Source organism: Zophobas morio, unplaced genomic scaffold (genome assembly GCF_036711695.1).
Source record: "Zophobas morio isolate AGI-343-1 ecotype UQ-CSIRO unplaced genomic scaffold, CSIRO_AGI_Zmor_V1 ptg000023l, whole genome shotgun sequence".
In the NCBI taxonomy this organism is placed as follows: domain Eukaryota; kingdom Metazoa; phylum Arthropoda; class Insecta; order Coleoptera; family Tenebrionidae; genus Zophobas; species Zophobas morio.
The window spans coordinates 7,240,004-7,265,306 of record NW_026972128.1 but is presented as its reverse complement, the minus strand read 5'-3'; the positions used below and the strand labels follow the sequence as shown (position 1 = coordinate 7,265,306).

Sequence of the window (25,303 nt, the reverse complement as noted above, 5' to 3'; positions counted from 1 at the left end):
ATAATTTCCATTTTAAAATTTTGAAAATGAATTGTTTAAAGTGGGAAATTAAACACAGGGTGTTTCGTCTAGGTGAATGAGAAACTTATTTCAAGATTAATAGTCGGATAAGGTATTTATAACTGTATTTCTTTGATTGTATTTTTTCTTGAGAAGTTTATTTTTTCTAAATACATTAATCAAATTAAAATTTACAATAGGTTCCATTTTCTAGACAGAAGTACAAATGGGTTGAAACGTTATTACTAAATATACTATGTGCAACATTCTTATTTTACAAAACTCAAAAGCAAGAGAAAGTTATAGTGTTAGAAAATTATTTTTCGTGTTGTCTTGATGAGTTACTATCGTACGGGAGTACCAAAGATTATGTCACAATTCTTGCGGTTTGGTGGTATTTGAGGGCAGAACTTAACCTAACTTGATTTTGCTGACTTGCTACGTGTATTTTCGAGCCTGAGTGTGGTGGAGCTGAATCTCTGAAATATGAGTAGAGTTTATCAGAATAATGTAGAAGAAATTGTCAATAAAATGGATAATGTTTAAGAATGTATTAGGTGTTTTGTTTACCATACTGAATTTTTGTGTTGTATGATTATATTTTAAAGTTAATGAAAACATACTTCAGTAAATTCGATGCAAAGTTTTTCCCGATTATATCCAGACTGGTGTATTTTAATAATAAAAAAGTTTGGAGAAATTTTTTGAAGGCTTTTTTGTCCGTCTTCGTATGTATATTTAGCCATCTATACCGTGTATGTTTCTTTACATAATCTGGCGAGCTTATTAATGTCTACGCTTCACACATTTAATCGTTTTCGGTTCACAGCTCTCGAGTTTTTGAAACTTCGTTTATGTTGCTTTTTGTTAAAATTTAGGTTGCAGACTGTAAGTCTTTGAGTCTTAGAATTTTTTCTTTCTGTGCTTTTTATTGCAAAAAAAAAACGTTCTGCTGTCTAATTTACTTCTTTAACTTGATTATTAATTATTATCGTTAGAAATAGAAAAAAAAAGATCAAAGTTGTATGGTGCTTTGAGGACCATAAACCACCTTACACATCTTTACATAGTTGACTCTGTTTAGGCTTTATTAGCACAGATTATTTTTGAAATTCTGCTGCGACGTTGCCACGTTCCAATTTCTTTGAATTTTGTAGCAATAGATTTCACAAAAAAAAAAACGCAGTAACGATATTTTTAAAATTTGTGTGCAAACTTTTGTGAACAGATAAATGAAGGTTGTGATATATTTCAGTTTTTTCAAATAGAACACCTTGTACCTTATTTTGTGTTTTATTCTGTCTCGTTCTTTTTTGTTTAGTTATTTCTATATTTAAAGTTGCCACTTATTGCGATTTTAAAAATTTTTTAAGAAACACGCGGGCAAAAAATATAATAAAGTGCAAAAATAAAATACAGGAGGTTCTATTTGAAAAATTGAAATATCGATGTTTGAAGATTTTTTAACACTCTGTATGTCATTTGCCAAAATCGGTCTTACTTTAGCAAGTACTAACCCCGCCCAACCACCCTCTCTTTTTTTAGAGGGTATGTCATTTGCCAGAATCGGTCTTATTTTAAGAGCTATTAAAAAAAATTAAAGATAAAAAATAACACCTTGTTTTATTAATAATAATGTACAACGATTAATGACCATTGGTTGTTATAGTCACCATCGTTACTAAGAAATTAGGAAGTAAGCCGCAGGTATTCACGCATTAGGTGCGTGCAGTGTTGCCAATTTTATTTTTATAAAATTAGGTTTTTTTCGTAATCTACATCATAAAGTATTTTTTATTGTCCAGACGGCCGGTATAATATTGTTTAATAAATGATATTAAGAAATAAATCTTAAAAATAACATTATTGTGTTTTCTGCTAACCCGTGCTTCTAAAAGGCGTAATTATTGATGATTTTTTTCTGATTCACAAAAGTCTGAGAAGTTTTTGTTTCAGTTGCTTGGCACTAGTGGTTTATCACTGATTGCGATAATCAATTCAGCAGCGTCTAATTAACAGACCAAAATTTCAGCTTGATATGAGATTTTTTTTTTTTGAATTTTTTTCGAAGAGTATCCCAAAATAGTTAGATTTTGAGAATTTTCTCAAAAGGCACAGATCTTCTTGAAACTTGCTCCACTTACTAGTTAGAACCTCCTGAATAAGAATCTGGCTTCAGATGTACTCTCTGAGGCCGCAGTAATTTTTTAGGAGCTGACTTTATCCAACTTTAAGAAAAATTACATGGTCCGATAAACTCATCCCCTGCGACTAAACCCCTTAAGGCGAAATATTGATGATTTTTGTTCTGACTCACAAAAGTCTGAGGAATCGAACAATTTTTGCTTCAACTGCGTAGCACCAGTGGTTCTCGACTTATGAATTTTCAAAGTTAAAAAAAATTTTTTTAGCACACGTATAAAATGAAATGAACGCGGATTTTTTTGAACCGTTGTAAATTCCAAACAACTGATTGCGAAAATAAATTCAGCAGCGTCGAATTGACCTTAGGTCAAATTTTCAGCACGATGTGAGAATTTTGAGAATTTTCTGTCCCTTTTTGAAATTTGCTCCACTTACTAATTAGAGACTCCTGAACAAGAAACTGGGTTGAGATTTGCTCTCTGAGGCCGCAATAACTTTTTAGGAACTGACTTTTTCCAACTTTAAGAAAAATGACACTTAAGACGTAATACTGATGTGGCAACATCGCAACGAAATTTTGAAAAATAAATTTCGTTATAAAACCTAGGAAAAGGATTACAAAAATTAGTACAAATATATAGGGTATGCTATTAAAAAAAAAGTTGTGTGCTATGCCTCAAAAACAAAACACTACGATTAGTCTAAAATAATTTTAGTGTATGTTACGCAAAAACAGTACAATTTTAGTATAAGATAAGATACTTATATAAACTTATACATTTTCAAATATTTATCATTCATCTCTATTTTTTAAGTAGACCATTTTATTTTTTTTTCGATTTTTGGTGTCTAGCAAGAAGGAAAAAATTACAGACGTTATTATTACTAACTTTAGATATAGAAAATGTTTAAGAAAAATGAAGAAGCATAAAAAACACTAAGATGTAGTACTAAATACAGGATGTTTTAACTGTAGAAACTAGATATGAATATTTAGAAAATAGAATAGTTTAGAATTTTTAAAAAACACTCTTTATACTAAGAGTTAATTTTATTGATTCCATAATAAACCGTATACATAATTTTTGCAATGTTTTCGTGAAGCTTTCCTTTTTAGACTTTAAGGAAATTTCAAAAATAAAGTAGGTATGATACTAAAGCAGTGGTTCCCAAATTTATGCAGCTCACTGTCCACTTTTCAAAAAACAAATTACTTTACGCACTTGTTGATAACGCCCTATATAATTTGAATTATAACATGCTGCCGGTTTTTCAAAATGTTAAGATATTTTCTTGTGCCGCACCCTCAAATTGATTAAACGCCCCCAATTTTCCCCAGGAGCTCTATGCACCCCCCGAATCCTTCCAGTACCCCACAGGAACTACTGTTAAATAGTTATTTAACGAACGAGTTGCCAATGAAGGCTAACAAATGAGCGAGTAAAATTAAAAAAATGACAAGATTGTTAATTAGCCATTAATCAACCAACAACGTCTTAGTGACAATATTTTTTTGATGATTGAAATCTTTAAAATTAAAAAAATTAAACTAAGTTATGCAACCAAATGTACATTTTAAGTCCCATTCTTCCGATTTAAAGTCCAAACTTGGCCGATTACAACAAAATTTTATTAAAAAAAAAATCACCGTCATTAAATCAATCTTAACATGACTGTGATCGTATTAATCTTTATGAAAATTTATAGTTCTGTTTGTAATTATGCAGACCACCGAAAACAATGTCCAGTATACAAACGCGGTTGCTTTGATTTGAAAAACGTTGCTATTTGGCAAGGCATTTTCGAAAATGTGTTGATTTTAATTGGCTGTTTTTGCAAAAAATGAAACATCGCTTAAGTGTGTGGCCTATGCAAAATAATCAAGTTATAATAAAAAAATATCCGCCGAATTATATTTTTGAAAAGTTAAAGTTCAAAAATGGAATCTTAATAAGAAAAATGTATGTAGAAAAGTCGATTAATTTTGTCATTATCGTCACATCTCAATATAGTTACGACACGGTCTATATCTATGGAGAAGTGCTGTACCAGAATATTTAATTGCACTGGATTATCTCCAACAATACCATTATTTTTAATCTGTTACATATCGTAAAAATTCTCGTCGCGTATCGGAGCTGCTTCATGTTTATTTCCGCAACTTGTAAACGAAAACAACGTCGAAAACGTGACCTGGGGCCAGCAAAATGGCCGTCATCTATTAGCGAAATAACGCACTTTCTCAGTATTTTAGCGTGTAAGCGGAATAAAGTCGAGAGAACATCATTCTTGGTAGGTTTTTTAGCTTCATGAAACTGGGAAGCATGCGTTAAAAGTTGTCGCGTTTCCCGTGTAACCATTACGGCCATGATTAATGGCCCTCTCAGTTTGCTATATTTCTAGTTTTCACCTCGGAACCATTCTGTCCTATCGCCTCGTACATGTTTCCTAGTTTAAACGAGTTTTTCTCGAGTTCATAAGAGTGCGGCTATCACTCAGGACGACATCTCGCGGGATACACCAGTGGCGGTGCCTGTCCACAACAAATATACACTGGACACTTGAAAATATTTTTCCAAATTATGTACAATTTGTTCGATTAATTTAAATCTATTTTTATGTTTAAAAAGCTTTAGTTGTCTCGAATATGCCAACTCTTTTGTTCATATTATTAGTATTCTTGGGGTTAAAATGTTTCTTTTCTTAATTCTGAAAATATTGCCAATTTTTCCCTCTCCGCCGTTGGTCGTACTCACCGTTGGTGGGGGGAATCAGGTCGGGGTTGTTGTCGTCTGTGATGGGGTCCGTGTAGGGCGGCGGCACACGGGGATTCAATGGACTTTCCTCCCTTTTAGGGCTGCGAGGACGGCGCTCTCTCACAGGACTGTCCACCTGAAAACAACAAAACTCTGCTGAGAAACTTTCAATGATTCGTACTGGGAACGGAACGTTGTATTATCCGTGGAGGAGTTGGCCGTCTGGGGAATTTGCCGACGCCGACGTCGGATTAAATAATCCGGCAACGTGTTGCCATTTCGGCTCAACAATATTTGAATTTAATCGTTTCAGCGAGAAACAGAATGGCCACTGGAGCAATAAAGACGACGCGGATCGCACAATTTACGGTTTACGATATGTATCATGATAAACCGGTCCATAAATTGTTCATTCCGCTCGAAATGCACGCGGGGTGTGTTCTTACAAATGGGGGTTTTAATCATACTTTGTACTAAATTACTTTTCGCAATTTCCGAACTAAGAAGCGATGCGAAATGAATGCAGATTTTTTATCTGTTCGATTCTTTGTATCCGAGTAATTTATTATTGCTTTATTAAAAATGGTTTACGGTTGAAGGAGATGTTTGTTTCGAGTTGGATAAATTAATACCAGAAAAATGCATAAACCGACTTAATTGTTTCCAGTTTTCTCGAAACATAAATACGCTACCTTTTATTATCATCCCTAAAATACCAATTTTAATCAGAATGTTTATCCTTACAAAACAATAATAAATGAATTTTTATTGAAGTCTACGCTTTAATGTGCAGAATTGATTATGCTTCAGAAGCGCGGTAAGTTCTGCCTAATCGTAGCAACTAAGGCTCGGATTGTATACATCAAAATATCGAAGAAATATGCACCACTTTATTAAAAATATGTAGCTAAATATGAAAACATGCATACGCAAATATATATAAGAATTCAAATTATAAATAAATTAAGTTTGTAAGAAAATGCTGTTTACACAATATTTGTGTTTTAGCTATAATTCTTATTAGACCAATTGATTAATTATTATTAAATGTTTTTTCAAAATTTTCCATTACAAATGATTCACACTTGTCACAGACAAACGATATTTCAACATCGACAGAGGCTATTGGACCAAATTTTAAATTCTGTATTATATTTGGATCTATATCCACATTTACAAATTCTCCTTCCAAAATCTTGAAACCATTTTTGACAAGTGTACTATGTGTCGAATAAACATTATGTTGACCTGTTAAGGGTGATAAACATAAATCGAGAACAATTTTAAACTCCTAATAAATCAGCTAATTTAACTTAATTAACTTTTAATGCAATTAAAATATTCCACTCTGAGTAATTTATTCTGTCGTAGCCAAATATTTTAATTTGTTTCATTATAACATAAATTGGTTATTTAATTTGCTTCTTCCCTACAGAAGTTAGTACACTGTTATTGACTAATAAAATTTTATGAAAGTACAAACATGTTATAAATTTTAGCATACTCATAAAATATGTGAGGGGTTCAGAAAGCGTAAAATTGGTGGATGCGCCGGGAATAGATGCAGTTTACGCTGAATTAAATTTTAACTGCAATAATTTTATTTGTCAGTGATCATACACTACAGTGCTAAAAAACATAGATAATTGCCGGATCAATAATGAATTTGTTGTAATGTTTGTATCATTTATAATAAGTGTCTTCAGGATCCGAGAATTTAAGCAAACTTTTTGAAAACAAAAAACCAACAGAATAAAAAATGACTGATAACACAGGAAATTGTTTCACGCAATAGCTAAATTAATTTTCGCCTAAACAAGCAATTTCCTGCCGACCTATTGAGTATGTGGTGGACATTTATAACAATAAAACCTACCCTAAACCTTTTGACGACGACAATAATCGCTCCTATGGCACCGGCGACAATTAAAGTAGACCCAGCAGCTAACAAAATATAAAGCCATGGTCCTGTTCCACTTTTCTCTCCCTCGGTGGGTCCTGTAGACCGCCTTTGTTCCTTCAGACCAGGAGCTGGCTGGGTTCGAAATGCTAAAGGTGACAGTATTTTGGATCGGCCTTTGGAGTTCTCCGAGTACACGATTGCCGAATAATCTTGAGCAGCTTCTAGATTAGTAACGATAAAATCTGGCGTCGTTGATGACATGTTGGCAACGATTTCCTCGCCTGAGCTTAACTCCATCGTAAATTTCTGGCGCAAACCTGTAATAATAGAGCTATTATTTAATCCATTCTGTTATGGCATAATGCCACTGTTTTCATAATTTCTATCTCGGTTATTACAAGTTAAGGTATTGCACTTAGATGAATTTTAGATTAAAGCTTGATCCAGAACAATCCCCCCTTTGTGTTATGGACGAGGCTAATTTACTGGCTTTGTTGTACGAAATTTATTTGATTTATTTTCCATTAGGTTCTAGTGTAACGCGAATAGCTTTTGTATCTGAACAAAATTAAATTTACAACATTCTTTTAGGGATTAGGGCGCACATGTCATTTTCCTATCAAATTGCCAATGAATAATGTGATTAACCCGCGAAATTGCTTTTAATTTTGTATTGAATGGCGACACCGTTGACCTTGCGTTGAAATAATGATCACCTTACTGTTAAAGGTTTCATAATTTTAGAAATGTAGTCAGGATCGAATAGAACTATAAAACCTACCCTAGTAGATGCTTTAAAAGGGAAAGTTGAAGACCAGTTTAAAAATTCAGGTATGTTCAAGTCACCCAAGATAAGTAATTTACAGTTGTATAGATCATACAGGTACCCAAAATAAATCTTATATTGTCTAGATCCACAGAAATGAGGAATATAAATCACACATACATATACATAAGTCTTTATAATGAAGAACTTAATCACTAAAAGCAAAAGAAAGAGGTATTTGCGTCCATTTTTTTCAATTAAGTTTAAAAGATTTGTAAACATTTTGCTTTTATCAAACTATACACAAGAATACTTGAATTTTATATTTGCAATCAAGTTCAGGCACCAAGTGGTCAAACCGTAAATTTTGAAACCAAAGATCAAACGATAAAACATGAAAATGAAAAGAAAAGAAAACGACAAAAAAAATCAAGCAAAAGAAAAAAATGGTGCAAGAATCCGCCGTGTGGTTGAAAATACTCGATTTTTTTAAGTTTACCAGTCCGCTTATTTTCAGAGCGGATACCTTAATTGTTTAGTATCGAGAGACGAATATATATGGGACTGTTGTCATTTACCGGTGTAGTTTTTGAATTGAAAAACAATTTTTCCTAAGTTTTTAGTCTTTTGAGCCGATTTTTAGATTAGAGGGACGAATATTTATGGGACGGGTGTCATTTTTGAATTTTTCAAATTTAACCGGGCATAACTCCGGAATGCTTCACGATTCTCTACTGTAGTTTGGAGCACTCTATTTCCCGAAGTTTTTTAGTATTTCGAGCTAATTTTTACAGCGGATGGTGTTCCTGTTTATTACAGAGAGACGAATATATATGGGACGAGTGTCATTTCTGAGTTAAGAAATATTTTTTAAATTTAATTATTATTCGCCTTACGGTTTAGAGAATACGCTTCTCCGTAGTTGACTAGCAATATGGGCTGGTTTTCAAACTGAATACTCGGCCTATTTAATATGGAGAGACAAATTATATGTATATGGGATGGGTGTAATTTCCGAATTAATAAGTTTTTTAAAATATTTAACATTCCAGAACGGTCCAAGAATCCGTTTTACGGTTTGAAGCAAGCAATTCCCCCAAGATCTTTAGCCTTACGGACTCATTTTTAGACCGCTTAGTATGGAGAGACGAAGATAGATGCGACGGGTATCATTTCCGTCTTAGAAAACCATTTTTCAAATTTAATGGGACAAATTTTCAGGCCGGATACTCTACCTCTTTCGTAGGGAAAGACGAATATATATGGGACCATCTCATTCCCAAATTAAAAAAACATTTTTCAAATTTAACGGGACATAATTCCAAAACGGTTCAAGAATGCGTTTTGTAGTTTGAAGCAATCAATTTCTCGAAGGGTTCTAGCCTCAGGGACTAATTTTTAGACCGTTTAGTATGGAGAGACGAAAATATGTGGGACGGGTGTCATTTCCGACTTAGGAAACCATTTTTCAAATTCAACGGGACATAACTCCGGAACGGTTCAAAGTTCCATTTTGTAGTTTGGAGCACTCGATACCCCGAAGTTTTTAGTCTTTATAGTAAATTTTCACCACGGATACTCTATGTCTTTAGTATGGAGACGAATATATATGGGACGAGTGTCATTCCCGAATTAAAAAACATTTTTCAAATTTAATGGGGCATAATTCCAAAACGTTTCAAGAATTCGCTTTATAGTTTGTAACAATCAATTGCCCGAACTTTTCTCTTTTGTATGGAGAGACGAATATATACGGGACGAGTGTCATTTACGACTTAGAAAACAATTTTTCAAATTTAACGGGACATAACCCCACAACGGTTCAAGATTCTGCTTTGAAATTTAGACCGCTCGATTCTTCGAATCTCTTTAGTCCTCGAGGCTAAATTGCGAACCAGATTTCCGTTTAATATGGGACGAGTGTTATTTCCGAATTAATAACAATTTTTCAACTTCAACTCCAGAACGGTTCAAGGTTCCGCTTTGTGGTACTCTGAAATTTTTAGTTCTTGGAGTAAATTTTCAAGTCGGATACTCTATGTCTTTAATATGGAGACGAATATATATGGGACGATGTTATTCCCGAATTAAAAAACATTTTTCATATTTGACGGGACATAATTCCAAAACGGCTCAAGAATTCGTTTTGTAGTTTGAAGCAATCAATTTCCCGAAGGGTTCTAGCCTCAGGGACTAATTTTTAAACCGTTTAGTATGGAGAGACTAAAATATGTGGGACGAGTGTCATTTGCGACTTAGGAAACCATTTTTCAAATTCAACGGGACATAACTCCGAAACGGTTCAAACTTCCGTTTTGTGGCTTGGAGCATCGATACCCCGATGTTTTTAGTCTTTGGAGTAAATTTTCACGTCGGACACTCCATGTCTTTAGTATGGAGACGAATATATATGGGACGAGTGTCATTCCCGAATTAAAAAACATTTTTCAAATTTAATGGGGCATAAGAATTCGCTTTATAGTTTGTAACAATCAATTGCCCGAACTCTTCTCTTTTGTATGGAGAGACGAATATATACAGGACGAGTGTCATTTACGACTTAGAAAACAATTTTTCAAATTTAACGGGACATAACCCCACAACGGTTCAAGATTCTGCTTTGAAATTTAGACCGCTCGATTCTTCGAATCTCTTTAGTCCTAGAAGCTAATTTGCGAACCAGATTTTCGTTTAATATGGGACGAGCGTCACTTCCGAATTAATAACAATTTTTCAACTTCAACACCAGAACGGTTCAAGGTTGCGCTTTGTGGTACTCTGAAATTTTTAGTCCTTGGAGCAAATTTTCAAGTCGGATCCTCTATGTCTTTAGTATGGAGACGAATATATATGGGACGATGTCATTCCCGAATTAAAAAACATTTTTCAAATTTAACGGGACATAATTCCAAAACGGCTCAAGAATTCGTTTTGTAGTTTGAAGCAATCAATTTCCCGAAGGGTTCTAGCCTCAGGAACTAATTTTTAGACCGTTTAGTATGGAGAGACGAAAATATGTGGGACGGGTGTCATTTCCGACTTAGAAAACCATTTTTTAAATTCAACGGGACATAACTCCCGAACAGTTCAAAGTTCCGTTTTGTGGTTTGGAGTAGTCGATATCCCGAAATTTTTAGTCTTTGGAGTAAATTTTCACGTCGGATACTCTATGTCTTTAGTATGGAGACGAATATATATGGGACGAGTGTCATTCCCGAATTAAAAAACATTTTTCAAATTTAATGGGGCATAATTCCAAAACGTTTCAAGAATTCGCTTTATAGTTTGTAACAATCAATTGCCCGAACTTTTCTCTTTTGTATGGAGAGACGAGTATAGTTGTACGGGACGAGTGTCATTTACGACTTAGAAAACAATTTTTCAAATTTAACGGGACATAACCCCACAACGGTTCAAGATTCTGCATTGAAAATTTAGACCGCTCGATTCTTCGAATCTCTTCAGTCCTAGAGGTTAATTTGCGAACCAGATTTCCGTTTAATATGGGACGAGTGTCATTTCCGAATTAATAACTATTTTTCAACTTCAACTCCAGAACGGTTCAAGGTTCCGCTTTGTGGTACTCTGAAATTTTTAGTCCTTGGAGCAAATTTTCAAGTCGGATACTCTACGTCTTTAGTATGGAGGCGAATATATATGGGACGATGTCATTCCTGAATTAAAAAACATTTTTCAAATTTAACGGGACATAATTCCAAAACGGTTCATGAATTTGCATTGTAGTTTGAAGCAATCAATTTTCCGAAGGGTTCTAACCTCAGGGACTAATTTTGAGATCGTTTAGTATGGAGAGACGAAGATGTGTGGGACGGGTGTCATTTTCGACTAGAAAACCATTTTTCAAGTTTAACGGGATATAACTCGGGAACGGTTCAAGTTTCCGTTTTGTGGTTTGGAGCACTCGATACCCCGAAGTTTTTAGTCTTCGGAGCAAATTTTCAAACCGGATACTCTACCTCTTTAGTAAGGAGAGACGATTATATGTGTATGGGACAAGTGTCATTCCCGAATTAAAAAAAAACATTTTTCAAATTTAACGGGACTTAATTCCAAAACGGTACAAGAATTCTCATTTTAGTTTAAAGCAATCAGTGTTCCGAAGGGTTCTAGCCTTAGGGACTAATTTTTAGACCGTTTAGTATGGAAAGGCGACAATATGTGGGACGGGTGTCATTTCCGACTCAGAAAACCATTTTTCAAATTCAACGGGACATAACTCCGGAACGGTTCAAAGTTCCGTTTTGTGGTTTGGAGCACCCGATAGTCTTTGAACAAATGTTCAGGCCGTATACTTTAGCTGTGTAGGATGAAGAGACGAACATATATGAGACGAGTGTTATTCCTGAATTAAGAAACATTTTTTCAAATTTAACGGGACAATTCCAGAACGGTACAAGAATCTCATTTATGGTATATAGCAATCAATTCCCCGAAGTTCTCTAGCCCTCAAAGCTAATTTTCAGAATGGCTATTCCAACTGTTTAGTATGGAAGGACGAAGATATATGGGACGAGTGTTATTTCCGACATAGAAAACCATTTTTCAAATTTAACGGGACGTAACATCAGAACTGTTCAAAATTCTGATTTGACGTTTAGCAAATAACTCCCGAGGAAATTCATGAATCCGCTTTGTGGTTTGTAACATTCAATTCCTTGAAGTTCTCCAATCTTACGGGCTAACGAAGATATACGGGACGGGTGTCATTTCCGACTTAGAAAACCATTTTTCAGATTTAACGGGACATAACTGCAGAATGGTTCAAGACTCTACTTTGAAGTGTGGGGCACTCAATTTCCCGAATTTCTCTACTCCTACCAGTTAATTTTCAAACTGGATACTTTGTACGTATATATCGAGAGGGTATAGATATGGGACTGGGATACTTTGTACGTATATATATGGAGAGGAAATAGATATGGGACTGGTGTCATTTCTGAATTAGAAAAACAGTTTTCAAATTTAACGGGACATAACTCCAGATTGGTTCAAGATTACACTTTGAGGCTTGGATCACTCGATTTCTCGAAGGTGTTTAGTCTTCAGTGTTAATATTTACACCGGACCGCTTATTATGAAGAGACGAATACATATACGGGACGGGTGTTATTTTTGAATTAATAAACATTTGTTCAAATTTAACGGGACATAATTTCAGAGGGATTTAAGTGTCTGCCTTGCGGTTTAGAGCATTCGATACTCGAAGTTGTAGCGAAACACGCTAATAAAATTGATCCATTTCGTTTGCAGTGATAATATTTACTGCTACTTTTTACACAATTGAAAGCAAATGTGGAAAGATTCGATCATAATTGACCACAATATTTAAAAAGTCAAATTATTTTAGATTTACGCTTCAAAATCTAGTACGAGAAAATATTTGTCTCATCTTTGCGCTTTTGTGATATCTTAATCGAAGAGCAGAATTATGTTGTTGTACAAATTTAATGACTAATATTTACGAGAAAAACAAGATAAAATTTCAAAACTCTTAAACAATTAAAGCTGCGATGCTTCAAGCAATTACGTTTTCCACAATGACGTCAAATTAATAATGTATTTTGTTGCATTAATTCACTTTGTGATATAAATTGTGCTCGTAGAAATAGTCTATACACTCTGGAAAGTACAGAAAGCAAACACAAAGCATTATGGCGTCGTAATACCACACCGTTGAAACTGTTGCTTAAATTATACATACATTGGCAAACTTTGAAACACGTTGCTGCCTAAATTGTCTCAAGACAATTGTGGGCAAATTTATTTTGTATAAAGACAAATGTACAATAAAATCAAAATTCGCGGAGAGGAATTCTAAACTCAACACAACACGCCGTGTTTGTTTTTCAGTTGTTGCTTAAATTTTTAAAGCGACTATCAGTGTATTTTAGTTATTTTCTTCGCTGAAACATTCAAAGAGCTTTAGACAAACATAAACTTAGAAAGGATAAAGGGGGTGGAAACAGGTTTATTTAAACATGAACTTTCTTGTAGAAGTATTTCTCAAACAAGATAAAGCCCTTCAATAAGGCTTAGGACAGGCGTAAATCAGAATATACAACTAGCTAAATTTATGAGTAAGCAGGCTTTAGAATTCATCTACGCCAAAAATTGTTTATCTTGTGAAGTCTGGATAACTAAATTTAATAACTTCGGTTACTAATATTCGAAACAGTCTTGTTTTCATTTCAAATATTGGACCAGTTGGATTTTGGTATTATATTTATCAGGAGAGTTGTGAATTAAAGCGAAAAAGTAGTTGAGTTAACAATATTTTTCAGTTCTGCAAGTAATACAGATTTGATATATATCGCAATAAATATATAGAAACGAAAAATATCGCTGTTATTTATTTAAATTTTGGTAATTAGGTATGTAAATTTTAATTAAACACGGTGTTAAATTTATTTGTATAAATTATGGTTTACACAGGTATTAGTTAGTTTAGTAATTTATTTTTTTATGTTGTTCTAGTAACGAACGCTAATGTAAAGTTTCATGTTTATTCGCTTTTATAACAAACGTACGTCGACATATATTAAAAGAATAAATTTATTACATCGTGTTATTAAATATTTTTCAGCTGAAGGCGTGAGATTAACGTGTTTTGAATTTCTATGAGCTCTTTTCAAATGTTATTCTCGAACCAAGTCTGCAGTTTAGTCTGTTGCTCCAAAGCAGACAACAAAATCACTTCAATAAGTATTAGCCTTAGTTTTTAAAATTTAAAGCTGGCTAGATAATAGATCTCATTCTATACAAAAAAAAAAAAATCCAAAGAGTACTTTTGTCTCACTCAGAAGTGTAAATGTGTATGAGAAATTTTTGTAACTAATATTATTTTACTACTTTAATTGTGAGTAGGATTTCTTTAGCAAACTTAAGAGTAATTTTATCTCACTCAGAAGTGTAAATGTGTATGAGAAATTTTTGTAACTAATATTATTTTACAAATTGTGAGTACGATTTCTTTAGCAAACTTTTGAGGTGACGTCATTAGAATTTAGGTAGGGGTGGATAAACTCGACGCTTGTGCTAAGTTTCAAAGAATTATTGCTAAAAAATTGGTCGAACGTTATTTCGACAGAACTTCCCTCGCCCTTGAAGTAAAGCCCAAATCCCGCTTTTTGAAAAATTATAAAGTTTGATCTAACGATTTTTGTTTTTTACCTCAACTCCGAAAAATCTAAAATCAAAAAATTGAAAAATCGAAAAATTGAGAAATGGAATTGAAAATTTCAGAAATCGAAAATTAAAAAAAATTGAAAAGTCAAAACACTGAAGAATGTAAAAATTGAAAAATCAAAAGACGAAAAATCGAAAAGTAGAAAGACAATGCGGAGAATTGAAAAATTGAAAAATCTAGAAATCGAAAAGGAAACAAATTGAAAATTCGAATATCGAAAAATTGAAAACTCGATGAATCAAATATTCGAAAAAAAAACGACAATCCGAGAAATAGGAAAGCCTAAAACTCGAAAATCTAAAAAAGGAAATATCGAAAGTCGAAAAATGGAAAAATTGAAAAATCGAATGAAATTGAAGCTTTGAGAATCGAAAAGTAAAAAAATGAAAAGTCTAAAAACTGAAGAATGTAAAAACTGAAAAATCGAAAATATATGAAATTCAAAATATTAAAAATCGAAAAATCGATAAGTATGAAGATTGAATATTCAAGTTTCGAAAATAAAATCGAAAACCCGAGAAATTAAAAAATCGAACAATAAAACTATTGAAAAATCTAAAAACTGAAAAATGAAAAAATTGGAAATAGAAAAGTAAAAAAATTGAAAATTCGAATATCGAAAAATTGAAAAGTAAACAAATTAAAAATTCCAAAAACTGAAGAACGGAAAAATTGAAAAATCGAACATTAAAAAATTCAAAAATCGAAGATTGAAAATTGGGAAATTGAAAAGGAAACAAATTGAAAATTCGAATATCGAAAAATCGCCAATTCCATGAATCAAATATTCGATAAAACGAAAATCCAAAAAATTGGGAAACCTAAAATTCTAAAACCCAAGAAACGACATATCGAAAGTCGAAAAATGAAAAAAAAAAGAAAAATCGAGAACTCAACATTAAAAAAATTCGAATATCGAAAAGTGGAATACTGAGAAATCGAAAAATCGAAAAACTGAAGAATGGAATTGAAAATTTAGAAATCGAAAAGTAAAAAAACTTGAGAAGTCTACAAACTGAAGAATGTAAAAATTGAAAAATCGAAAATTCGAAAAATCAAAAGTCGAAAAATCAATAAAATGGAAAGATTGAAAATTGAAGTTTCGAAAACTCGAGAAATCAAAACATGGAAAATTAAAAAAAATTGCAGTTTATAAACTGAAGAATGTAAAAACTGAAAAACCAAAAGTTCGGAAAATCAAAAGTCGAAAAATCGAAAAGTAGAAAGATTGAAAATTCGAGTTTCGAAAATCGAAAACGCGAGAAATCAAAAAATCGAAAAATAAAATCACTGAAAAGTTAAAAATCTAAAAACTGAAGATGGAAAAATTGAAAATTCAAAAATCAAAAACCGAAAATTTGAAAAATTAAAGAATTGAATAATCGAGAAATTGAAAAGAAAAGAAATTGAAAATTTGAATATCCAAAAATCGGAAGTTCGACGAGAAATTAGAAAAGCTAAAATTCTAAAATTTAAAAAACGAAATATCGAAAATCGAAAAATCGAAAATTCTAAAATCGAAAGTCAAAAAATGGAAAAAATGAAAAATCCAGAAATCCAAATTAAAAAATTTCGGTTATCGAAAAATAGAAAATTCGAAAAATGAAAACACTGGAAATTCGAAATTTCGAAAATTGAAAATTCGAAAAATCGAAAAACCGCGAAATCGTGAAATCGAAACATCGAAAAATTGAAAAATTGAAACATCTAGGAATCGAAGCATCAAAAGATAGAGAACTTGAGAAATCGAAAAGTTGAGAAGTTGATAAATCGACAAACCGAAAAATTCAGAAATAGAAAAACTGCCAAAATTGAAGTGTTGAAAAGTTGAGAAATAGAAAACTTAAAATATGTAAAGACCAAAAATTTTAAACGTTGAAAAATTGAGAAGTTGGGAAATGGATAATTTGAAAAGTCGAAAATTATATCAAATATTAAAAAATTAAGAAACCGTAAAATCGAAAAATCGGAAAACGTAAACTTTAAAAAACGAAAAATTGAAAAATCGAAAAACTGAAAAATCAAAAAAGCGGGAAATCGAAAATTCTAAAATTAAAAAAATGGAAAAATTGAAGAATCAAAAAAATGAAAATTCGGGAAATTCAAAAATCAGGAAGCCGTAAAGTCGAAAAACCGAGAAATCAAAAAATCGAAACATCGAAAAATTCAAAAACTGAAACATCGAGAAATCGAGACATTAAAAGATTGAGAAATTGGAAACTCGAGAAGTCGAAAAATTGAAAAATGGAGATGTGAAAAAATCGAGAAATCGAAAAAGCCCAAAATTGAAAAATTAAAATTTGAAAAAGTTACAATTTTAAATTTAGAAAAAATCTAAACAGGAAAAGTGAAAAATTTTAATTACAAAAATATCGAAAATTTTAAACATCGAAATCTGGGTATCTACAGAAATCGAAAAATTGATAAAACTGAAAAATAGAAAAATTTGAAAAGCGAAAAACTGAAAATTAAAAATCTAATATTTTAAAAACGAAATTCAAGAAATCAAAAAATTAAAATATCAAAACATTGAAGAATCGAAAAATTTAAAAATCCCAAAACTCAAATATTGAAAAATTGATCAATCGATAAATCGAAAAATTAAAAACTCTCAAAACTGAAGCAACGAAAAAGCGACATTTCGAAGAATTGAAAACCTGGGAAATTGAAAAATAAATAACCTGAAAAATAAAAAAATTGAAGAATTGGAACTATGAAAATGGAAAAATCGACAAATCGAGAAATGGGAAAACCAAAATATGGAAAAATCTAAAAGACGAAAAGTCGAGAAATCACTTAATCGAAAAATCGAAAATTTGGAAACGCCAAAAAATTATTGAAATATGTATTAAAAAAATTGAAAAATTTGAAAATAAAAAAACTAAAATCTCGAAAATTTGAGTAAATCGAAACTTGAAAATTCGAGAAATTAAGAAAACGATAAAATTGTGCAATTTTGATTTTTTCCCAAAAATCTCGATGGCTAGCATAAAAATACTTCATGAACGAATAAAAAAATTTAAAAACTGAAGAATTGAAAATCTGAAAACCGAGAAGTCGAGAAACCGAAGCACCGAAAAATCAAAAAATCGAAAACATAGTCGAAAAATAAAAAAATTGTAAACTCAATCGAAAAATTGAAAATTTAGAAATGCTAAAAAATTGGAATATTGAAAAATTGAAAAATCAAAAAATTGCAGACTCATAAAACTGAAACAAAATCACTGATTTTTTAAAATAAAAAACTGAGAAATGGAAAATTGGAGAAATCGAAAATTTGAGAAATCGAGAAACTGAAGAATCGAAAAATTGTAAATCGAAAAATTGGAAAATCTAGGAATTGCAAAATTGAAAATTTTAAAATTAAAAAAATTGAAATACCTATCGAAGAAATCGAAACTCGAATAGTAGAGAAATTGAAACATCGAAAAGCTGAAAAATTGAAAATTTTATAAATTGAAAAAACGACAAATTATAAAGTTCTGATTTTTTTTTCAAAAATCTGGATATCTAGGGTACAAATTCAACACGGCTTCATAAACTACACATGCAGAAGTATCTTATTTTATAAAATGTAAATAACATTTACTAATGTAAGTTTTGTACATTGATGACGTTATCCCATTGGGATGATTAGCCAAATTTAGTTAGCGTTTCATCATATATGTATACTCCTAAGACACATACAAAATTTAAGAACGGAGGTTATCTTCCTAACAGATAGACAGACAGAGACGGGGGTCATGAAACGTCGAGAAAAATGTAAGTAGATTCGATGGACTCAATTACAGAACTTCGTCAGCTCAGCTCGGGCAGTAAAAACACTTAATTTATCGCTAATTTGTTCCCAACTTGGATTTGTTAATACACTGCCATGTGTTGATTAAACTTCAACAAGTTGTAGCACACATTTTTTTCTATTTGATCGAGGATAAGCTTCCGCCTGAAATGCTAACTGCGCCTATCCTCCGTAACCATAAAAACGAATCCACCACCACAAACGCCAAGATTACCATCTCATGAGGTCGTGGCGTAATTCGCTGTCGTAAAATTTAGCACTCACCTCCATCGAAGCCTTTCTTGCACGTGAGCAGCACGGAATGGTGCGTGACGTTGGCGGCCGTGCACGTGTGCGGCGGGTCGGGTTTTCCTGCAGGGACGATATGGTAGCTGCAAGGAACGCTTTGCGAGCCGATCTCGTTCCTGCCCCAGCACTGCAGAGTGCCGTAGTCCGCCGGCGCCCTCGGCACGTACGTCAACATGCTGGTGCCGAGGTCGGTGGTGAACTCGCTCAGTTCCCTCGAGATCCCCGGAGTGCTGTTAAAACTCCACCGGAAAAAGGACGCTGGCGGCTCGGCGTCGACCTGAAACCAACACCAGGATCAGCGCTTCCCAAAAATTTTAGCTTTGCAGATAATAAGATAATATATAACTCTTAGTATAGATGCAGATTTATCCAACGTCCCTGTCGTGCATCAGTGTTACAAAATATTTTACAATTACAACATATACAAATTGCTTTCTAAATACCAATGAGAAATCACTTCTAAATTATTTTGAAATAACTTCATGATTGTCCCTTATTATGTTAAATATTACTAAATCGCTGTATTTTGGAAAGATTCACTTTCGACCAATGTTTCCAAAATACAGCGATTTAGCAATATTTTCACAGAACTTCCCAGAAATGCGAACAATATGAAATATACTGACAAATCGAAAAATTGAAAAAACGAAATATCAAACAATCGAAAAATTGAAACTTCGGAATATCGATTAACTGAGAAATTAAAAAAATTTCAAAGTTCAAAAAGAGAAAAATCGAAAAATCTAAATCCGAAAAGTCGAAAAATCAATCGAAAGATCGAGTAATCAAAATATCAAAAAATTAGAGATGTACCGACTGTAGGTCTGGCCGACTAACCGACTACCCGATTGTTCGGCCAGTAAAAACCGACTAGTCGGCCGACTGTTCGGCTTTGCTAAAACCGGTTTATAAATGCGACAGACAGTGTGTTTTTTTTTTTCTATTTCTCTGACTACCTTAAAAATTTGTTTTATTTTAATAAAAGGAATAACTAAACTTCCTTTGTTTTCAAAAAAATGTGTTAAATTTGTTTGGATAATTTTAACATTTAATTTTCTAGTAACTCAGTACAAAAATAAAGAATAACACAATTTAGGGCCAGTTTATACAATATTTTAACTGAGATTAAGTTGATCGCGCATTTAACAAGGCCATTAGCAACGTCTGATTAGCGTAGAGTCGGTCACATGGTACTTCAACGCGGGGTTAAAAATTAAATCGCAATTAAATAATTAATTGAGGTTGTGTAAACCGGGTTTATCATAAATTCGAAAAATCGAAAAATCAAAAAACTGAAACATCAAAAATTTAAAAATTCGAAAAATTGCAAAATCGATAAATCAAGAAAACGAAACATCAAAAAAACGAAAAATTGAAAAACTGGAAAATCTAAACTTTAAAAACGGAAAAATTGAAAAATCGTAAAGCCGAAAAGTCGAAAACTTGTAAAGTTAAAATTTGAAAAATTGAAAAATCTAAAATAAAAAAATCGAAAAATGGAGATATTAAAAAATCTAAACATTTAAAAATTGAAAAACTGAAAAATCGAAAAATTGAAAAACCGAAAAGTCGAAAAATCGAAAGATCCAAAAATTAAAACATCAAAAAATTGCAAAAAAGACATCGCAGAACTGAAAAACTAAGATATCAAAAAAACGTAATTTTAAAAATTGAAAAAGTAAAATATGTCTTAACACCAGAATATTAAAATGTAATATAGGTATATTAAAAATTGAAGAATTAAAAATTTGAAAAATCCAAAATTTAAAAATTGAAAAATTGATAAATTGAGAAACAAAAAAAAAATCAAAAGATCGATAAATCTAAAAATCGAAAAATTGAAGAATCGAAATATTCAAAAATCCCAAAATTGAAATATCAAAAAATTAAAAATTAAAAAAAAATGTAAGAATTGAAAATGTGAAAAATCCCTAAACTGAAACATCGAAAAATTGGGAAATTGAAATATTGAAAAGTCGCGATAAAGTTTAAGAATTAAAAGCCTGAAAAATAAAAAAATTGAACTGAAAAATTCAAAAGCCGAGAAATCAAGAAATGGCAAAATCAAAAAATCGAAAATTTAAGGAGGTAAAAAATTGAAAAATTGAAAAAACGAATAATCCAAACACCACAAAAATTAAAAATTAAAAAATTGGAAAATCTAAAATTTTAAATCGAAAATTGAAAAATCGAAAAACTAAAAAATCGAGAAATCTAAAAATTGAAGAATAAAAATATAAACATTCGATAAATCCAGAAATCCAGAAGTGGAGGCATGGGAAATGGAAAAAACAAATAATCGAAAAGTCCGAAGGTCGAAAAATCGAGAAATCGATAAGCAGAAAAATCAAAAGATCGATTAATCGAAAAATTGAGAAATCGAAAGATGGAAAATTTAGGAACATAAAAAATTGAAAAATTGAAACGTTAAAAAATCAAAAAATTAAAAAATTGAAAAAGTTGATTCTGTAATTATTAGAAAAATATCGACACCAAAATATCGAAAAAATGAGAAACAAATGTTGAAAAATCGAGAAATCGAAAAGTCGAAAAAAGAAAATTGGAAAAATAGGGAAATCGAAAAATTGAAAAAGCTAAAAATCTAAAATCGAGAAGTTGAAAATCCAAAATTTAAAAATTCAAAAAATTGAAAAACAGAAATGTCGCAGAAAAGTGAATATTGAGAAATCGAAAAATGTAAAATTTTTAAAATTGAAAAATTAAAATATTATAAAATCAAAATACGTTTTTAATTAAATTAAAAATGGAACAATTGAATAATTGAAAAAGCGAGAAATCAAACCAACAAAAAATGGCAAAATTAAAAAATTCAAAAATCGAAAAATTGAAAAATCGAGAAATCGCTAAGTTTAAAAATCAAAAATCTGAGTTGAATAACTGAGAAATCTTATCAAATAATCGATTAATCGAGAAATTGAGCAATCGAAAACTATAGAATTTAGAAACGCCAACAATTGAAAAATCGAAAAATTGAAAAATTGTAAAACTGCAACACCGGAAAATTGAGAAATCGAAAATTGGAAAAATAGGGAAATCGAAAAATTGAAAAACTGATAAATCTAAAACTGAGAAGTTGAAAAATCGAAAAATTGAAAAATTAAAATATAAAATCAAAATAGGTATTTAAAAATTAAACATAATATAAAGTAAAAATCCAAAAAGTAAGAAATTAAAACATCGAAAAACTGAAAAATTGAAAAATTAAAAAATCGAAAAATTGAAAAATTGAAGAATCCTTAATATAAGATAAAATAAGATAAGATAAAATTTATTGTCCAACAGAATACAATGTGAAAAATTCCAAAACTGAAAAGATCGAAAAACTGAGAAACTGAAAAACTGAAAAATTGAGAAATCACAAAATTTGAAAATCAAAACCCTGAAAATTCGAAAAATTTAATTGAAAAACAGAAAAATCGAAAATCGAGAAATCGAAATATTGAAAAGTCAAAGAACATCAAAACTGAAATATCGAAAAATTAAGAAATCGAAAAGTTGTTATATCTACATTTTTGATTTTTTCAAGAATCTCGTTGTCTATGATAAAAATTCAACACGGATTAATAAACCACAAGTTCAGGACTATTTTGCTAATATTTAAATAATATTTATTCTATAGAGTTAGATTTAAAGAGTTTGCAACATTTCAAAACATTTCGATTTTTCAATTTCAAAGTTAAATTGTAAATTCTTGTAATAAAATTTTGATTTTTTCCATAAATCCGGACTCCTAAGGTAAAAACTCAATACGGATTCATAAACCACAAATGGAGGAGTACGTAATTTTATAAAATTTAAAAACGAAAAATCCAAAACACCACAAAAATTAAAAATTGAAAAATTGAAAAATCTAAAATTTTAAATCGAAAATTGAAAAATGGAAAAACTAAAAAATCGAGAAATCTAAAAATTGAAGAATATTGAGAAATCGAAAAATGTAAAATTTTATAAAACCAAATACGTATTTAATTAAATTAAAAACTAAACAATTTCATGAAAGCGCCTTCCACTGCCACGAATTTAGCCACTTTTACGCAATTTACATCGGAAGTAATAGATAGAAATAGTCAGGTAGATGCCATGTATACAGATCTGCAAAAAGCGTTCGATCAAATTGACCACAACATCTTAATTCATAAATTAGATCGTATTGGCTTCTCAACCCCGTTATTGGCCTTAATGAAGTCTTATCTCTTTAATCGAAGACAACAAGTTCTACATGGCGGGCATTTTTCTGAAGTGTACATCTCAATATCGGGAGTCCCGCAAGGCTCAAATCTCGGCCCCCTGCTATTCTTAATTTTCATTAACGATGTGACGGATGCACTAGTATCTTGTAATAAATCGTTGTTTGCGGACGACTTAAAATTATTCCTGGAAATTCGCTCTTCAGCTGATTGCGAAAAGTTACAAAGATGCCTAGATGCTTTAGTAACTTGGTGCGTCAGGAACCGGCTTCAACTAAACATATCTAAATGTTTCGTTGTGACGTTCTCTCGAAAGTTTATCAAAACAGAATTTTCTTACAGAATAGGTACCACCATTCTACAGCGTAATGAGACTGCACGGGACCTGGGAGTATTATTCGACGACAAGTTCACATTTGTATTGCATATAACAGAGATTGTTAAAAAAGCATACGCTATGTATGGTCTGATTATTAGAAACTGTAGAGATTTTCAAGATACACAAACGCTAAGTGTTTTGTATTTTACATTAGTGCGTAGTAGATTAGAGTATTGTGCTATTGTGTGGTCGCCAATATATGAGGTTCATGTTAATCGTTTAGAATCGGTACAAAGGCGATTTTTAAAATTTTTGTGTTTTGTTAAAGACGGAAACTATCCGGTTAGAGGGTATGACCATTTAACATTGCTAGGGAGATTTAATTATACTTCACTCGCAGTAAGGCGCAAAATATTAAGTATAGTTTTTATGTACAAATTATTGAACAACAGAATAGACTGCATGTGGCTGTTGAATAAAATAAATTTTATAGTACCTCGATTAAATGTGCGACAATTGACAACAATCTATTCAGCTACATGTAGGACTAATACTCTGCGTAAATCCCCTATATTTATCATGTCTGATATTGTTAATAATATATCATCAATATGTGACATACATTTTGACAGTCTGCGAACCACCAAAAAAAGTATAATCAATTTGTTTGATCGTTAGGCCATTCATTACATATCCGTACGTTTTCGTCGTTTTTTCTTTTATATTGTAAACAATTATTCTTTATATGTTCTTTTATATGTTATTTTGTATTTTCTATAATTGGGTTATGTACCTGTAGAAAATAAATTATTATTATTAATAATTGAAAAAGCGAGAAATCAAAACAACAAAAAATGGCAAAATTAAAAAAATTAAAAATCGATAAATTGAAAAATCGGGAAATCGCTAAGTTTAAAAATCAAAAATCTGAGTTGAATAACTGAGAAATCGAAAATCGAGAAATCAAATAATCGATTAATCGAGAAATTGAGCAATCGAAAACTAGAGAATTTAGAAACGCCAACAATTGAAAAATCGGAAAATTGAAGAATCGAAAAATTGAAACATTGTAAAACTGAAACACCGGAAAACTGAGAAATCGAAAATTGGAAAAATAGGGAAATCGAAAAATTGAAAAACTGATAAATCTAAAACCGTGAAGTTGAAAAATCTAAAATTTAAAAATTCGAAAAATTGAAAAATTAGAATATAAAATCGAAATAGGTATTTAAAATTTAAATATAACATAAATTAAAAATCGAAGAATCGAATAATTTAAAAATCGAGAAACAAACATCTAAAAATCCAAAGATTAAGAAATTCAAAAATCGAAAAACTAAAAAATTGAAAACGTACAAAATCAAAAAATCAAACAATTGAAAAATTGGAGAATGCTAAATATGAAAAATCCTAAAACTGAAAAGATAGAAAAAATTGAGAAACTGAAAAACTGAAAAATTGGGAATTCACAAAGTTAAAAGTCAAAAACCTGAAAATTCGAAAAATTGAATTGAAAAACTGAAAAATTGAAAATCGAGAAATCGAAATATTGAAAAGTCGAGAAATCGAGAAACAGAAAAATAAAAAAATCGAAAAGTCAATACGACGAAAAATCGACAAATTGAAAAGTCAAAAAACTAAAACATCGTTTAAAGAACATTTAGAAACGTCTAAAATTGAAAAATCGAAAAATCGAAAAAATGAATCCAAAAATAGAAAAATTGTAATACTGAAACATCGGAAAATTGAGATATCGAAAAGTGAAAAAAATCGAGAACTCGAAAATTTGAAAAATCTAGAAGTTCGAGAATCGAAAAATTGAAAAATTCCGACACTGAAATATTTATGAAATTGAAAAATTGATAATAGAGAAATTGAAAAATTGAAAAATTAAAAATGAAGATTAAAAAAA

The 25,303-nt window shown here is 31.2% G+C and overlaps 1 protein-coding gene across 2 annotated transcripts in view; it reads right to left on the bottom strand.

The window, feature by feature from the left end:
* The window catches only part of LOC135134087 (nephrin-like), a 494,536-nt gene that overhangs the window by 1,252 nt on the left and 467,981 nt on the right, over window positions 1-25,303 (bottom strand). Inside the window, exons 8-11 of one of the 2 annotated variants that reach the window (XM_064062688.1) lie at window positions 18,841-19,141; window positions 6,778-7,121; window positions 4,902-5,037; window positions 207-479 (exon numbers count right to left, since the gene is read on the bottom strand). In XM_064062688.1, the coding sequence (XP_063918758.1) occupies window positions 439-479; window positions 4,902-5,037; window positions 6,778-7,121; window positions 18,841-19,141 (822 nt within the window). In that variant the 3' untranslated portion in view covers window positions 207-438. Of the gene's footprint in view, window positions 1-206; window positions 480-4,901; window positions 5,038-6,777; window positions 7,122-18,840; window positions 19,142-25,303 lie in introns of those variants that run through there. The other variant, XM_064062687.1, reaches the window with a different exon arrangement.